Source organism: Pimephales promelas, chromosome 3 (genome assembly GCF_988280905.1).
Source record: "Pimephales promelas chromosome 3, fPimPro1.hap1.1, whole genome shotgun sequence".
Taxonomy (NCBI): domain Eukaryota; kingdom Metazoa; phylum Chordata; class Actinopteri; order Cypriniformes; family Leuciscidae; genus Pimephales; species Pimephales promelas.
Window position 1 is genome coordinate 20996999 of NC_142771.1, and position 18978 is coordinate 21015976.

The 18978-nt window shown below is 39.4% G+C and overlaps 1 protein-coding gene across 1 annotated transcript in view; it reads right to left on the reverse strand.

Moving 5' to 3' along the window:
- Positions 1-18978, reverse strand: part of xylt1 (xylosyltransferase I) — a 63381-nt gene that overhangs the window by 27073 nt on the left and 17330 nt on the right. Inside the window, exon 2 of the mRNA XM_039686283.2 lies at positions 4239-4761. Within this exon, the coding sequence (XP_039542217.2) occupies positions 4239-4761 (523 nt within the window). The remainder of the gene's footprint in view (positions 1-4238; positions 4762-18978) is intronic.

Genomic DNA, 18978 nt, shown 5'->3' on the forward strand with positions numbered 1-18978 from the left:
AACCTAAATGTTTGAAAGGTAGTGTACATTTACCTTTGAACAATTACGGCTGTCATAAAAAGTAGTTTTCACTGGTTTTGGTCAATTTTGTCACTTGATTTCAACGTGATCACAAATTTTAGAGGTTAAAGGGAGCAAAAATAAAGCAAAAATGTTAACTCATCTAAACTCATTCTGGAAGTCGCCATCTTTGATATTTCCTTTCGCTAATATGGTTACAGTCATTATTCGTGAATATCGGGGGAATAGAAAAGGGGCTGTTTTATGTAAGAAGGACAATTCAGGAGACACCCCTGTTAGTAAATACAGATGTCACTGTCAAAAACTAACTGTGTGATGCAGTCATTGAGAGTTGCCCTCAATGGTCCCAGAAGAAACAGATGAGCCTCTGTAACATTTAAACTGAGTTGAGAGCACCTCAATCCATTTGAGAACACTGCTATAGCGCCGGAATCCAGAACCGCAGCAATCCACCACATGATCACCTATTGGCCTATAAATGTTTCACTGATACAATCTCCACAATAGCAGATATAAGACACCATACCCCGCCTTCCTTCAGACATATATTCAGCACTCACAAATAGCTTGGCACAGACCACAAGGGCTGAGCCTCGGTCATTTGTGGCTTTCTAAAAATGCACACAGAATAAATACATGGCGGACTTCTCTCTCCATGTCATGGTATAGCCTGCCACTTCTAAAGAAGGGCAAACTGAATTACTCATTACAGGCCATGAGGTTAATTTTAAAAGCTCATATGAAATTACACTGAAGGCACTATGTTTTGGCATAAGGCCATGCTGACTGAAGACATGGGCCATGAGGGGGTAATGACTATAATCTGAGATCTGAGCCTGTCGTTACTGTCCCAAATGGCACTGGTCTACCAGACCCTGTGAGGGAGCAGGAGAAGGCACCGCTCCTGGCCCTCAGGGAGGACCTGGCTGACCCTGGATGGGTGGAGACTGGGAAAGGCATGAATGTCCTTTATTAAAGGCAATTACACCATCTTAACTCCTCTGTCCTCTGTCTTTATGGGGTGTACTGTGGACTGGCCTGTTCATTATCTGTCCCAGTGAAACACTGGCTCTTCTAACAGAGTATGTGAACGTCTAGGAATAGAAGTGGAGTTCGAAGTGTGATTTCGCCTGAAGCGGTGAGCATTTTTAAAAGTCGGAGCATCTGTGTTGCTTCTCGCTCCAAGATCTTTCCGATACCGCTCTATCACGAGCATTACACAATATCGACCCCCATTGCAAGAATTTGATTCAATTTAAGACTTAATAGAGAAACACTTTGGTTAGAGTTTTTACCTTTTTTGAAAGAAGTCTCTCAAGCTTGCGTTTATTTGATCAAAATACAGTAAAATCTGTAAGCTAATATTGTAAAATTACTACAATTTAAAATAAATGTTTTCCATTTTATTCCTGTGATATCAAAGCTGAATTTTCAACATCATTACCCAGTTTTCAGTGTCACATGATCCTTCAGAAATAATTCTGATATGCTGATTTGCTCGTCAAGAAATTTTTTTTATTATTACCAATGTTAAAAACAGTGCTGCCTAATGTATTGTGGAAACAGTGAACCCCTTTTTCAGAATTCTTTGATTAATAGAAAGTTTAAAAGAAAGGCATGTATTTGAAATAGTAATCTTTTGTAATGTTATAAATGTCTTTAAATGTAATTTGATCAGTCCAATGCATCCTTGCTGAATAAATGTATTCCTTTAAATACAGTATTTGACCCTAAACTTTTGTACAGTAGTGCTTTTTTAGAGGAAACAAAATGTTTTTCCATAAGCTAATGACATAAATCTCAGAGTACAGTGGAGCAGAACAAATATACAGTACAAACAGTGTAAGGAGAAGATGGGACCCTAAAGAACAAATAATAGAATGGATGTGCTCCCTTCAGTTAAGAGTGTACAACTTTTGGTTAGAAGCTTTTTTTTTTTAGTAAACGCATGAAACGGCCTGGATAATATAGCTTGACAGAGACTAATTTCATAATACCTCTGTTAGATTTTTGAAAATTAATCTACACAAAGTGAAAGAGCTTTTTTATATTTTCTAAATTTCTATATTTCTCCATTCAAGTAAAAAAACAGCCAAAAAGAGCCACTGAGTTTAGAAACTTAGGTAGTATTCGCAGTTCAGTAAATCTATTCTTCAGACTTCTCTTAACAGTCAAGAAGAGAAAATGTAAAAAAATGTACAGATTCCTCGTGGGCCCTCATGACCGACAGCCTGGATCACTTTTGAAACTCATTCATCAGACGATATTCATTAAAAACCAGCCGTAAGCTTCAAACTTGCATTGCTTCTGTGCTAATTGCCAACACTGAGGCAAACCACTCACTTGTTCACCACCAAAGTCTTCGTCTGTTACTACATAATGCAATTACTGTTTATAAATACATTCAAACACCATCTATGTGGCTTGGTCGGTCTACTGTACTTGCTGGAAATAGAAGCGTTCCTGCCCTGCCCCACCCCCTTAAAACCTCTTCATGTCCCAGACTCTCATGTCTCTGTGGTTATGTCCCTGTCATATCTGTCAAAACCCATTCTGGTTTCCGGAAGTTTCTTTAGGCAGAGGCTCTTGGGCCCCGGGAAGATCTGTCACTGTTCTATTTGAACGCATCCATAGCCCTGATTTGTGTGCAGACGACTGAGCACTGCATAATTGCATGAATATGTTTTCTGTAGTTAGCTATGGGAGATGGAGGGGGGAAAAAAGACACTGTGCAGCAATTACATCCGTCTAACCTTGTGCGGAAATCCACAACCTCATTTCCAGCCTGTGTCTGATTGTAATTACAAGTGCTGTGAATGTCTGTTACCAGCCCTGTGACTCTTAATACACTACTTTCATAAACCTCCAAAGACAGGATGGCAATTAATTCAGGAAAATCATCATTATTTTGAGCATTATTTATCTTAAATTCCCATACTCCAGCCAATGTTTCACTTTATGCTAGTGCAGGTTGATGATTTTAATTAGCCCTCATCCCAAAAGAAAATGTCATGTCATTGAGTTAAAGACCCGACACAGTTTTCTGACCGGTGGAGTTTTCCGTGGTGACGTACTTCCTTTATAAACAGGAAGTTTGGACAGTAAATATATCAAATGGTAGCCTAGAAATCTAGACGCACCCTAGCGGCAGCAAAAATTATTTTACAGCAAAGTGTGGTCTAGCAACTCTTCGTTGTGGAAAAACCAAACTCTGGTCAGGCCAATCACATCGTGTATAGAGTTGGTGGGCGGGCTTAACACAATGATGGCAGAGTCGTGACGGTTCTGCGCTGTGATTTTTCAATAGGTGATTTCCCTGCTACTTAAAAACAAACAAGATGCTGCAGGCGAACAGCGGTCTTTTGATTCGGCTTTGGCCGCGACTCTGGATGACTTGGAGGTAAGAGAACGTCACTTAAGTCATTCTTAAAAAAGTAAGATTCGGAGTTTTGACGACCGGATACGGCAAAAGTGTAATATATCAACTTGCTCCGCTGGAGGGAAAATGCATTGGACTAACTCATCCACAGCTGTTCGTTGCTCTGGTTGGTTGTGGCGCTATCCTATTGTGTGCAGAGGGATATTGAAAGACAACCTTTTATCCCGCCCCTCGGATTGAGGTACTGTATGCCAATTGTGAGTTCCCAGACCTAACATCTTGATAGGTGTGGCTTGCCAGGCTAATCAAATGGCTCACCCCCTTAAAAAAGGCTTTAGTAAGATCACAGCGATGAACCATTTCCTAATGCTGGTCAGTTGCAGAGGGGTGGGACATTCTCTTTCAAGAGAACACAAACTGTTTAATATAAGAACAGGACAAACCCTAACCCAGTATCACAGGATGTTGTGTAGAATGAGAAATCAATATTTTGGTCCATTTTCTTGGAAAAGAACGACTTTTAAATGCATATATCTGAAAGTTGCGATGAAATGGAAGTAGCGACAGGTCTACAAACTGTAACTGATTTTAAAAAGTAGGGCGGGAACATGCATCTATCCGTTGTTGATTGGATTATGAGATGCGGGCGAAAAGGACTAAAGAAATGGAAAAGTCCGGCATTCGAATCGTCACCAGAGAGAAGTCTGTTATTTCGATCGTAAGAGTTAAAAAAAAAAAAAACACAACCTAATAAACATGGACTAAAAGCCTCAAATTCCTATTTTTATTTTATGAAGTCTTTAACATAGAGTATGAAATGTAAAGAGAGTCAACTCACCCTCTACGGGGCAATAACGGGTGACCTTCTCGGGCATGAGCTGGCGTTCTTTGTGGCGGCAGTAAACCTCCACTATCTGCTGCCGGCACTCCTTGGTCTTGGCGCGAGAAAGGGCGGAGATTGCCTCTTTGCCGCTGATCTCGCATTTGGGCGGCTGGTCGTATTTGATGTCAGCCGTGGGTGTGGCCGATCGCTTGGCCTGCTGGAGGTGGTGCCGGTGCTGCTGGGTTTGCTGAGGACGAAGGGTGGGATTGGCCCTCCGGTGAAGCTCGGTGCGCGTCTGATTGTAGCTCCCTTTGTTCTGTGCATACTGAATGACCTCATTAGAGTTCTTGCTCAGGCTTTGCTGCACATGCGCCTTCTCCAGAAGGCCTTGTTTGTGCTTGCCGAGCGCATGTCTCTGTGTCTGCGAACGTGCCCCGAAATTACTGTTGTCTATGTTCTCAAAGTCTTTTGGAACGGAGTTCTCATTATTGCTGTCCACGCGGACTTTCTCCTTGGGTCGGTGCGAGTAGTAGCCTTCCTGAAAGACAAAACAGCTGAAATCAGTTACTGCGACCAACAGAAAATCATTGTCATGCCAGATGAAACCAACAGGTTTTATGCTTTATTTACTTTCATAAGTCATCAGGTATACAATTTGTCTTTTTTGGTTAAACACTATAACGGGAAAATAAAAATACAATTGTTTTACATTAAAACAGGCACACAGAATATCATGGAGACCTTGAGAAGGGATCACAACCACATATCAACCATATAGTACACAACATGCTAACAGCCTCTCAAACACCTTAGCAACAGCATACCAATGCCCTGGAAACCGCCCACAGCACAACTCAGTTTAACATTTCTGCCTGTGTATTTACATGTGTACGGGTATACGAGGAGGTTCAAATATTCAGAAGAGCATGTAATCTTATCTGCTTTTAACCACACAGTAATTCACAGGGAGCATGACCTCGTATGGGTCATTTCTGATATTTTGCAGTTTCCTGCAAATGTCACTGTTGATGAAATATTCCACTGGCAACAGTGTGTGCAACAGGAAGGAGGTTACAGCCATGCCCTGAGCGCAGATCTGATTGCAGGAGACGTCTCGGTAGCTGTGAAAGCTTTGGGAGAGGATATGATCTCTGACATGAAAGGATGACTCTATCTAGATGGTGTTTTGCAAATAAAAGCACTATTATTTTTCACTTTATCTCTTTATACATTTTGGTGATTTATTAGCAATCAATCTGCCCATTTCAGCTCAAACATACAAGTTAACCATAGCCAACTCAGTCTTTTACTGAAAATAAACATGTTGAATATTAACTTAAAATTTTCACACAACAACGGCTATACATAAACATACTACTACCAATGAATAGTTTCTGGTCAGAATTATGCATGAATTAAATTGATTAAACCTGTGATTGGTTCTCCAAGGTGGGACTACATAACGGTCAATACATCATATTGAGTGTTTGGATATCTTACCCTTATATAACTTGTGAGTTGTGACAACAACCATTCTGACATTAAAACCACTTTGACACATTCTCGCCAACTTCCCCACGCATCCCGTCCCCTGACTTCTCAAACCGTTCCTACGCCCCTGTAAACTGCTCTTACTTTTCCTCCTCGACTCGTTTTGTTCACCGATTACAGCGCCGGTCTTAAAGGATACATAACAGTAGACAGCAAGAGACATTAATAGGAGGAAATGGAGACAAACAAACCAAATCAAAGAGAAGGAGATGAGGACAGGAAGTAAGACTAGGAACTGCTGCAACTCTCATTTCCTTACTGTTATGGTGCAATTTGTCTACAGAACATTTATTAATGCTTGTTGGTGAACTCAGAGAGAGTATTATTTGCGAGGGAAAACTTTCGAAGACAAATCTCTGTTGCGTCACCCACACTTTGGCCCTCTAAAGGCTGCCGTTTAGAGCCGACTCCACTCTTGTCTGCTACTCCTCCTCCTCCTCTTTCAGGAGGAAATTACAGTGGCCCGGATTAATAGCCTGAGCAACCACAGGAGGTAAGTTAGGCTGCTGGAGAGAAGACTATCGATCGCTTGCAAAAATCTGTCATTTCCCAAGGTGCTCTGGGAGCCCTGCTCTGCACCGCTGAGCACCTTGGCAGTCGCAGACCTTCTGTATTCTCTCTCAAGGGGAGAAGGCTCCCCTCTCTCTTTGCATCATCCATCAGAGGAAGGGTGGGAGTCACACACTCGTTTATCAAGCACACTTTTATCTGCCTCTTTTTCTGCCTCTCTGATGGCGAAGAACATCACGGGCCACACACACAAACAAACACTTAGAACTGGGCGGTACGGCAGTGTATACCGTAGATATGTGTCAACCAACCGGCAGGGATTCTGCTATATAGTCAACAATGACACAAGATAAAAAAAAAAATCTAAGAAGAAAACCGAAAAGTACAGTCTACTCCAACTGTGCCACGTGAGCACTTCTTATGTAGACAGCTGAATTGATGACAATAAGAGCAATTTAGTTTTAGTTTCTGGTGTAACTGTGGATATGTATGATTGCTGATATAAATGACATAAAATGTAATAGCGAAGACATTGGCATAGCGGTGAGGAACACTCCAAGAATGGAATGCTGCTTTTCCTGTTCTCTCAATGCCTCACATCAGAGACTGTTTGACAACTATAGTTATAAGTAACTGTACACCTTCATGGTTCAAATGAATGAATAAGGTTTGAGGGAGAGTGCACACATGAAACTTTAAACCACACAACACTCCCTTAATCTGTCCTGATTGTCTTCTGACTTCGCAGTCCAGCAGCTAATACGTGGGTACTGTGGAAATAGTAAAATATTATTGATGAAAAACTCTCTGATCCAGACTGACTCCATCTCTTGATCTGAGTCCTATGGGGTGAACCACATGAATCCTGTCAGCAACTTAATTCCTTTAAGAATATTATAGAAGAATTTAATGACATAAAGAAAAAAAAAAGAATAGGAAAAAGTAACCTCAACAATTTCAATGACAGATTTATACAATAGCTGGCTAGATATTTAAGCTGGACATGTTTGTGTGAGATACATCATACATCTCAAACAGTGTTGGGTAAGTTACTCTAAAAAAGTAATTAATTACCTTTTCAACAGTGTAATTAGATTACTGCACTAATTACTCTCTATAAAAAGTATTAAATTATTTTTAATTACTAATTACTTTCAAAATCCCATACCAATCTCAACCAGCTGAATAATACAAGGATGGACACGAATCTGTTTTAATTCTTTCAAATAAATACTATAAAATTGCATGAATTATCCTTAAACAGACCAAGGTGGAGAAGGTTACAAACATACTTTTTAACATCAGACAATACATTTTGATGTTAAACCCAGTATTGTTTTATGTCTGATCTCATGACATTTCACACTTTTTTCATACATATTTTACAATAATTCATACGAATTTGTACGAGTGCGGTCATACAATTTAGACACCTCATAAAATGCATACGAATCACTGTGAGATCGGATTGATCTACACAGTATTTACCTCAATTACATCAGAAGTAACTGTATTTAAATTACAGATAAATGAAGAGTAATCCCTTACTTTACATTTTCAATGGAAAAGTAATTAAATTACAGTAATTAGTTACACCCAACACTGATCTCAAGTCACCTTTATTTACATAGTGCTTTATACAATGGTTTCAAAGCAGCTTCACACAAATAAACAGAAAAAATAATATGACTTCAAGGGTAATTAAACCAGTCACTTTTAGTTTAAGATAGAGTATAATTTAAGCAATAAATGCATTCATTTTTTTAACAATAAACTTGAAAGCCACAGGGCCAATGAGTGTGGAAAATGAGGTATCCTGGAGTCAAAAAGATTTTGGAGAAGAAAAAAAAAAAACCACAGCTCTAACCTCAAGTATGACCAATAATATTGATGCTCTACTTTTAGCACAACTCCTTCAAGTCATGTAGTAGCACTAGCACCCAAGTGCAGGAGATGAGTCGTCTGGATACATACGGGTGAATCGGATCTCAGCAGTGGACTAACAGCAATGGGACTGAATGGAAACACTGATAGTCAGCTATTAGGAGAGTCATAAATACTTCAGTCCTCTGAGAAGCTGAAGCAAAAGGACATCAGGAAACATTAAATGACTTAGCTTAAGGCTTACAGAAGAGGAAAAATGCAAGGGAAACGGATGTGTGAGCTGGTGCACGTATGGATGTAGACATGAAACTATGAAACTATGACTCAAGACAATGGGCCAGGAACTAAAGCATTACTTTTCATGAATAGCATCTCATAGCCTCTTACCTTACATAACATCTCTATATTTGCTAATACAATAAACTTGCTTAGATAATTAAGGCTTTTGCACAGGGAAATGCAGGCCGCAAATCCAAAAGTCACTTCCAATCACTACTCATGCTATTTCTGACCTAAACTAACACCTTACAGTTTGCTTCTCCCAGCAGAAGGTCAGCAAAGTTTGCTTCACCCTGTGCCCCAGGGCTGCAGGGGTCACCTTCCAAGAGGCTGCCCTCTCCCTGACCTCCCTTCCTGGGTGGTTGAACAGGGTCAGTGCAGGATGAGTCAAAGAAAGCTCCAGCAGGATAGGGGGGAGTGGGGTAGGGGGAGACAGTCACATGTGTAGACACAGAAGGTGAGCTTACGAGCCGGTTATAGCATGCGGGACGGGCACTGAAACCCAACTCTGAACTTTCCTACACCACAGTGAGCAGCTCCATCAATCACCATGACTGTCTACAACCTACTCAATCAAACTGAACCGATGGCAGCGATCCACATCGAATCCTCATTCACAGAGTGTGTGTCTGAATCTTAATAAAAACAGCCACAGTCGACCAGCTCATAAAGGTCAAACTGTGGACCAGTACAAAAGAACACTAGGGCTATGTTTGACATGCTGCACATTGTATACTTAAGACTAGTAAGAGTTAGCTGTTTTTGCCAGTATTATCAAATAAAGAGTCAAGAAAGAGAGAAAAAAAATCAAGGCTGAAAAATTACTCGCACGGAAATGAAGGTTCAAACTGGGCACATGAAAAATGTTGGTCATTATGAGAGTAGTGAGCCATGCAGAACTGATTTGGAAAACATTTAACTTCCAAAATGTTACATTAATTTGATTTAAGGTAGCAAATAAAAAAGGAAGAATACAAATTCACAAAAAAAGGAAAAATTAATAAATCTGCAATCAATGTACAAAAAAAAAACTAAAAAAAGAAAACTTATATCTTGACAAACCTTTATCTAACATTGAGAATGAGAATTGGCTGTGGGCTTTCCTCTAAAACTTGATGCATAACCTGTCCTGGCCTTTCTTTCAAACAGCGAAAACCACAGAGGAAGTCTTTAACTGTTTGTCAAGCCAAACATGCATGCAGTATAACACACATGCATGCAACCACACGAAAACATAAGCACTATAAAGTAGAGTATTCGCATACCTAGAGACATCGCTCTGCCTTCTTTCTCTCACACACTGTCTTGCTCTGAGCAGTGTTCCTGTCCTGTGTGATTCAGTCTAATGAAGGGGCTGGTCCCGTAGCCATTCTTGCTCAGAGCTCTGAGTGGGCTACTGGGAAAAATAGTGAAAAGCGCTTTCATTTGAGATGACAAACAAGCCCAGCTCAGCCCCCCAGGCGGAGAAGAGCAGGTCTGCACGAGACACTCAGCGGACTGTCAGTGCTTCAACACCTTCGTCTACAAGCCCAACATGAGTCAAAGCCAGAACAAGGATTTTACATTAGAGAAGATTGTTTATCGCAGAGACCAAGCAGACAAGACAGAAAGAAAATGTTTAGAATAGGAGATGTAGATAGATAAAAGGAAATAAGAGAAAAAAAGACAGCCAAGCTGGGAAATGGTCACAAGAGGAAGAGAACTTCATCAGATCATGGTTAATTAAGACTTAAAGAAACATAAGACTTAACAAAACAACAAAAAGTTCCACAATCTGAAATTTTTCAGAGTGAAACAAGACCAAGGAGACCATTTATCTGCTTGACTATCTTACAGAAAAAATTTCAAGAACAACAATTCATTGCGATTGTTTGAATTGTGAGCAGAGGCCGTTACATACTAGAATAAGGCCAGATCAAACGCGAGTTTGCTAAAATTTTGCCCATCTATATTTTTCTCTATTTGTTAACATTATCCAATCACCCATATTTCAAAGGAAGAGCAAGTTATTACAGCTGAATTAAAGGACAAAAACATTGTTATTTGGAAAAATGTGCACGATCAAACGATCACAATATGACCACTGACCAGGACATTGCATTTCCAAATTAAAGTCTGTAATTTAGAATCACTTACAGTAGTTACTTTCCACTATGCACACCCAAAAGCACAGAGACAAACCCATTTAGAATCCTGACAAACATTCATGATGAATGGGAAACGTAACCAGCTCAAACGGTCTTTGATAACGCAACAATCACAGGACACTTCAAAAGATGACTCCACTGCATGGCAACTTTAATGTTTATGAAGCTTCTGAACTTGAAAGCACACAGCTTTCTTTTCCAGCACGTAAGGATAGAGGCCATCATCAGTCCTTGATCACGGCCTGCCACAACATGACTGATCGCTTGTACACAGACATAGCACAAATCTTCCTAACTACTATAACGAAAAATAACAGAAAAGCACCCTGACCTACTTCTTACTATGCTGTATTTACTCAACTAATGGTTAAAAGTCAACCTTTATTTGAGGGTTTATTATGATAAAGAGTAATCAAAATGGCTCATTTTGAGATTGAGAAATGTTGTTTGGTGCTTTATTACAATCATATATTTTTATTTATGAATAAAACCATACTTTTATTCAAAAGTATTGCCTTTATTGTTTTCAGCTGTACAGACTTGACCATTAACAGATTAACAGAACTAATACAAGAGCACAAGCTCTAATTGTTCAAGCATTAATGACAGTGCCTCAAGCATGAAGATTTCATTTGAACCTCTATCTGGTCTGTGATTTGTGCACTAAGCTGGTAAGCTGTGCTGGACTAAGCTCAGAATCATCAGTTTTGGATTCTCTGTGAGAAGTGTTGAGATTTACCCTAAAGCCTTTGCTTGAGGCGCTTTGTGGTGTTTTTCCTATTGAACACAGCCCCAAGCTTGCTGAGCACCTGTTGGCATGAGGCCTGATTGGCATCATCCTCTTCCCGCTGAAGTGCAGGGCCCACAGCTCTTACCAGTGCAAATGAGCAAACATTAAGCCAGGCTTAGCCTGCTGCTTTAAGGTTTAAGGCTGCGGCTTTTGTATCAAGTGGTCAACAGTAATCCATTATGGTAGGGATTTCTGGCACTGTCTCAGAAAATGCTTTCCTAAGTCTGAGGGATACGGAGTCACGCAGCTCAACTAGTGAAAGCTGGCCATTTTAAGAAGGTTTCTAGTTGCCAGCACCACATCTCATCAGTCTTGCACATTCTGTTTTCTGTATCAGGGTTGGGCAAAATTCAAAAGTAAAGAAATGGCTCCATTTGAACTGAATAGAACTGGCACATGTCACAGGAAGTTGGGATGGATCACTCAAAAATAATTTTCTCACCCTTGTATCATTACAAACCTGAACATTGTTTTTTCCCCTTTTCCTTTACAAAAAACAACAAGATATATATTTCAAAATATCTTTTGAACGAAAGAAAGTTATACAGGTGACATAAGGGCAATGACATAACTAAAATTTAGTTCACATTCATGAATTGAATTTGAATTTAAGTCGTTCTCAATTCAGTTTTGAATGGTGCACAACCAGTTACATGAAACACTTATTAAGAATAATATTCTTATTAAATGCTTTTCTCTTCTAATTTTCTAACATAAGAATAAAGTTCACAATAGTTTATATTTCATCTTTAAGAAAGGAAAAAAGAAAGAAAATAGTTGGAATTTAAAAATGAAATGAAAATTAGTGATTTACTCACCCTCAAGTCATCCTAAGTCTATATCAAGTCAAGTCAAGTCTATTTATATAGCGCTTTCCACAACAGATTGCATCAAAGCAGCTTCACAGTATCAATCAAAACATAATAACAATATTCGTTTCTTAGTGGAAAAACATCCACGTTTGGTAGAGCTGATCAAGGGTATTACAGATTGGTTAATTAATTTGAATATCCCTGACATATATGACAGTCTTCTTTCAGGAGAATAGAATCAGTTATATTAAAAAAAAATGTCCTGGCTCTTCAAAGCTTTATAATGGCAGTAAATGGGGGTTTCTGCTTTGAAGTCCATAAAAGTGCATCTATCCATCATAAAAGAGCTCCACACTGCTCTGCGGTGGTTAATAAAGGCCTTTTAAGTGCAGCGATGGGTTTGTGTAAGAAAAATATTCATATTTAACACATTACAAAGTAAAATTCTAGCTTACACAGTCTACTTGCACCTAAAGCACAACTTACGCAACTTGTGACATCAGAAGTAGTGCAGTGCGTCATGGCGTAGCGTAAATATAACCAGTACATTGCAATACTCGTGGAATCCATATGTTTGTTATGCCAGAAACAAGCTATTTTACTTTATAAAATTTTAAATATGGATATTTTTCTACACAAACACATCGCTTCGCTTCAGATGGTCTTTATTACCCCTCAGAGCCATTTGCATCTCTTTTATGATGGATAGAGTTTTATGATTTTAAAGCCTTGTAGGCAGAGTGTTTAAAGAGGCATACAAATGAGGCAGCGCAGTAATTAGACAGAATCCACAATGGATGTGGCCACTCTTGGCTAAGGAATTCTTAATGAATGCTCAAGGTGCTGCTTGTGAGACAGATTGCTCGACATGTGGCCTCCTTGCATAAGAAGTGGTCTGGGACTTGGGCCCCAATGCCTTTACATAACCACCCCTTTCAGCCAGGACGCGTGGGTGAAGCTTTGTGTGGGCGAAAAGGCATACGTGTAAAAAGCAGGTCTGTGTAGGAAGACCCACTGCTCGTTCATTCCGCTTGTGCAAACAGGCTCAGAAATACCTTTCCACGAACCAGGGCCGAGAACAGCCCAACCCTGGCTCACTTCCTTCGGTTCTCTCAGCCACATGAACCGCCAACAGCACACTGAAATGGGGTGTATTTTGGGCTAATCTCTTCTCTGATTGCTAATAGTAAGGTATATGAATGGAACAACCCAGATTTGGACATAATGACAGCAGCAAGGTCAGTGCAAAAGGCGGTTTTACAGGCCTGTTATTTGGGAGGCATCAACCAACAACAGAGAACTAAAACATCCAGGCTGCTCTCTGTGGTCCAAGTGAAGGAATTAGAACATCAAACAGACTCGCAAAAGTGGACCGGCAGAACTCGCCTTGGGTCAGTCTACCCCTGCTTTGCTTTTAGAGAAAATGCTGGTGCCATGCTAACACCCCTAAACTCTGCAGATGTAGAGTTTGGCTCAATTAGGTTATACACGCATGGGACTTGACGGATGGCTTCTCTGCCTGTACGGTCCAGTCGTGCACAAGCATACTGAGTATCAATACACCATCTGTAATAGAAAACCCTAGAAGCACTGGACCGTAAATTGGCGTACCATTCCATCCTTGCCATCCCGATTTCAAAGGCTCTGGCCAACGGCACAACTCAGCAGGTCTCAATTTGCCTTTTTGGTAATGCATTAGCACGAGGATCCACAATGAAATGGCACTTTTGTCTGAAAACAACAAACAAACTTAATTAGTTAGCAAATGAATACAATATATATTAGTTGATAACAGCAATCCAGGCATTTTCTTTAATAGTTACTAATCTGTAGAAAGTCAGCATGTGGGAAACTACAGTACCTTGTAAAATCCAATTACACAACAATTGCAGTCATTGTGTTGATAACATAATTCATGTTTCTATACAAATCATTCAAACTAACCATTTCCTCATTATCCCCCGTTAAGATTTACTTTATAAAACCATGCAATGATACAAAACAAGCAAACAAACAAATGAAAGCATATTATAATTAGAATCTTTTGCAGTCATGCAAAAGGGAACAGAAGGTACATCCAAATTTCTCTGCTACAAGTCACTGAAGGCCTATATCTAAAAATATTTCATGACAATTATAGACTAGATGTGAGGAAACCAATATAGAACAACATTGGCAGAACACGCGATTCTTCATTTATCTGAGTGTAATGCGGGGCAGATGGAGATACGAGAAAATCAATGGTGAGAATAGTGATGCAACAGTCCTGTTCAGCATCAGGGTGCCCTTTCACGGACAGCAGAGCACTGCGACTGCACTCAATGCCAGCAGATGCTCAAAAACGCTTTCCTTCTGTTCATGACTCAGTACTTTTGCTGCTCTCTCTGCTCTGCTCTGCTGGAAAACAAAACAGGCCATTTGAATATTCACACATCCTTTCTCCACACACCTTTGAATCCGATTGATAGCAAACAATAAATCTGAAAAAAGAAAAGCCCTGTACTGATCACCTCTCCTCTCCTCTCCATTAAGAGATCTCATTTACATCCATCCATCACGGCACAATACCATCATCTCATATCCAATTCTGATAATAACCCATGTCTGTTGTCCATGCATTAATGTGCCCCACAGATTGGAAACCAAATAACAATATTATCCACATCTGACGTCCCAGTTCTGCATTTAATCCAAGCTCAGCCTGCCATTTGCTTAATTTATCTCTTTCAGGTCTCAGCAGTTTAATTCTCAGTATTCCCTCAACAAGCCAACAACCTCTTGGCATTCTGTCCTTGTAAGTAAGACTATGTTCTTGTGACCTACTTGATATAAAAAAAAAAAAAAAAAACATGTTAAAGAATTTCTTTTATGCTCACCAAGGGCAAGGCAATTTTTTTTTTTTCAAAAATACAGTAAAAATATAACATTGTGCAATATTATTACAGTTTGTAATAACAGTTTTCTATTTTGAAAAACAATTTCTGTGATGACAAAGCTGAATTTTCAGCATCATTACTCCAGTCTTCAGTGTCACATGATCCTTCAGAAATCATTCTAATTATTATTAATAACCCTAATTATTATTAATTTCTTTAAAAATCACATCTGCATTCTTTGTGAATGGGTTTCATTCATTTAAAGTAGATACAACAACTTTTACGAACAAAAAGTAATCTAATTGAACAGTGCCAATTTTTAACCTGTAATTCACGCACGTTTCAAAAACATGGCCCAACCTGGTACCCAAGTACCAGTAACCCTCTTTACATAGGCCAATCTGTTCTGCCCAGTCAGAGATGTATAATAGTAGAAGTTAGCAGCAGGCTCTGATATAAACCTGCCCACCACTTGCCCACGTGCAACCAACACTCTACAAGTACAGCTAACCCTGATCTCTAATACCTTTGGACTGAGACCGGCTTATATGTACATATGCAAATGTTTTGCATGCTAGTATCCCCACCTGACATCGTAAAGGTACAATATGTAAGAATTTTGTAATAAAATATCCAAAAATCACTTGCACAGTGTGATATATTTCCAGCATGTGTGTACTTACAATATCCCAAAAGTCTCCAAAGATTTTTTAATAACCATGGTAAACATGGCGACAGACGTGGACAACTGTGTAGTGTGTATCGTTCAGGAGCAGGGAGTTCTTGTTTCTTTCAAACATAGACCATGGCAAGCAGACTTAGGGACAAACAAGGAGAACTAAAATGAGGATCAGTATCAGCATGCCGTTTTCGAGATGGCGAAAGCTCCACGTCTGCGACTAACTTGGACTTGACAGAGCTTCACGAGTCATGACTTGACAGCTTTATTAGACAATATATAAAACAAATCAATGTTATATAACTTTAGCTCAACACGATGAAATGTTAGAATATGGTCAGTATATTATTCTACTGTTGATCTAGCTTACTGCTAGTTTTGTATAGCAAATTAACTAACATGTAGTATAACATTATGACTTTCAACACACATTTAAATGTGTGACACATTTAACGTTAGACCAAGTGCCTCAAGGGTATCCAAGATGTAGCACCTCATTGCAGCACACAAGATCCAGGGGTGGAGTTGGATCCAGATCTAACGGGTGGAGATGGGTAGGATTAGGAATGGGGTTAGAGATCAAGAGGTAGAGATGGGTAGGTTTAGGTATATGTATGGTGGGAGGAGTTGGATCTGGATCTAATTCTTCCCCCTGGATTTCGTGTTCTGCAGTGAAGTCCATCTCCTGGACTTCTCTTGGCATGCTCTTTGAGGTGGTGACTGGTGACCATGCATTATACGTATGTCTGCCAGACAAGAACGGTTTGACCTAAAAATATCAAAATTGAAACAACTGCAGAAACAAAGACGCCTACATCTTGGATGGCTATCTTGGATGCCCTTGAGGTAAGCTAAAACATACGAAAAACCAATACTTTTGCACGTATCATTGTGCATACGATTTATAGATTTAATCAGTGCGATTTGCTGCAATGTCAGAACCAGAACAAAAGTGGATGTTTCATATTTGTTCAGATGACATCTGATCTTTTTTTGGTCATACTTCCAAAAAAATAATAATCTGTGATTCTGAATGCCAGTATCCACACCGGTGCGGTGACTGACAGCTGCACACTCTCCTTAAACACTGTCCAAACATTGTCCACATGCTGGACTGCAGCTTTAATTTTAGTATCTTCATATCACCCTTTATCAGTTATCACTAATAACATGAAAATATTATTATTTCATGAATATTAATATGAGTTCATCCCTAGCCCTTCAGACAATTTTATTTAAGAACTGTTTACACAGAGCTCTTCAATTAGACTCTGCAGTAAAATGACAGGAGATGCTTTGCAAAAACGCTGAGATGTAAGGAACTGCACAATCTTTAAGCCCTTAATTTGAAACAATGATGGGACATGGAGTGGAGAACCCCACTTCAAAGACTCATGTGCCTATTAAAACATGAAAAGAATCTCATAAAAGGAGGGAAAGGCCTCACAAAAATTGGAAGAAGAGATTAGAACAACTCTTCACATGACACTGCCAGGAGGGGGAAAGCCACATTTACTTCTCACAGTAAGTAAGTAAGTAAGTAAGTGAGAGAGAGACAGAGAGAGAGAATTAGGATTATACCCCCTTGTAATAACTATTCAAAAAAAGAGCCATTCAATTCCATGCCCACTTTAAAAAATAGCGATGAACAGACCCTTCATCACAAAGCCCTGACCTACCAAGCGATGAAGCCAGAGAAGAACGAACGCCCTCGGCCGATTGGAATTAGAACTGACATCACAAACTGACAATAAAAACATAGCCACACCAAACCAAATGACTAAAAGACAAAAATAAAAATACCTCAAACATTGGACAGACGGAACAGCCAAACAGAGTAAACTGGAATGCTATTTGGCCCTAAACAGAACATATGAATTGGCAGGATACCGGAGTACAGTGAGCGACCCTAAACTGAGGAAAGTACTGAGTATTTACAGACTCAGTGAACACTTTCTGAGCATAGAGACAGGCAGACCTGGCTACCGAAGGAAGAGTGACTGTGCCCTCACTGCACAGAGAACCAAGTGGAGACAGAACTTTTGACATTTATACAAAGTTACAAACAGACACTTTCTATCCCCTTTTTACAACCTACCAGAAAGTCCTCCATCGGAAATCTAATATGGACAAACTCCCACACTTTTTATTTATTTATTCATTTTCATAATTATTTACTTATTTGTTTTGTAGTGTTATAAATGCTTTGGAAATGTAAAGATTTCTTTCACCATGCCAATAAAGCTATTTGAATCTTGAATCTTGAGAGAGCGAGAGAGAGTACAGCTGCACTAGCGGCTAAATATGTGTTAGCTATTCACAACGCCAGAGACAGCTAATTCTTTAGAGTGACATTCATTTATTTAGATTTATTTACAATGCTACATATGACATGATTTATATGTTTTACTTGTTTGTTTTATTATGCTTTGGCAACATTGTGTTACACAGTCACAGAGAGCTCTGAATGCAGAGGTGACGAATGAATGTGAAGAATTTGAGCAGAAAATGGATTCTCAGATTGGGGCTGAGCCTAACCCCTTAGCCCTCATTCATATCTGGCTTTTCCTGAGCTCTTTTGACAGCTCTTCCATATGCTGACAATCCATACTTCCATCTTAACACAGGCCAGCATCACATCAGCATCATACCAGGAGTTATCAATATGCGTTTGTGTGATGGTTCTTACCATTGATCCTGTTACACCTGAAGTTCTCTGTCTCTCCCTACAACTTGTAGACACAGATGTAGGACTCCCTGCCTGCCTGAGAGCTGTTATGAAGTATTGATTTCCTTTACAGTATGTGGCTGTGGTCAGGGCTATGAGCTGAATGTGGTGGTTGCATTGTACATCACTGTGCTTGTGGGAGAAAAAGAAAAAAGAATACTGAGGTTTATGGATGAGCATGACACTGTGACTACAGATGCAATCCCACAATGCACTTTTCTCCTGGCACAAATGATTTGTCACAAAAAAAAGCAGCAGCAAGGTGGACACTGACTGAAGTATCTTGGATGGCATATAAATATTCAGTACCATTATGTTGTTTTTAATAGAGAAATGATAATACAAAACAGTGGTGGAAAATTTCTTCACATCCTCATTGATTGCAAAACTCCCTAGAAAGAAGAAACATGCATGACATTTGAATTTAAAATGTCTATAATATTCTAAATAGACGTAAATAAACAGATTCTAACATTAATAAAATCTTTCATAAAATGAT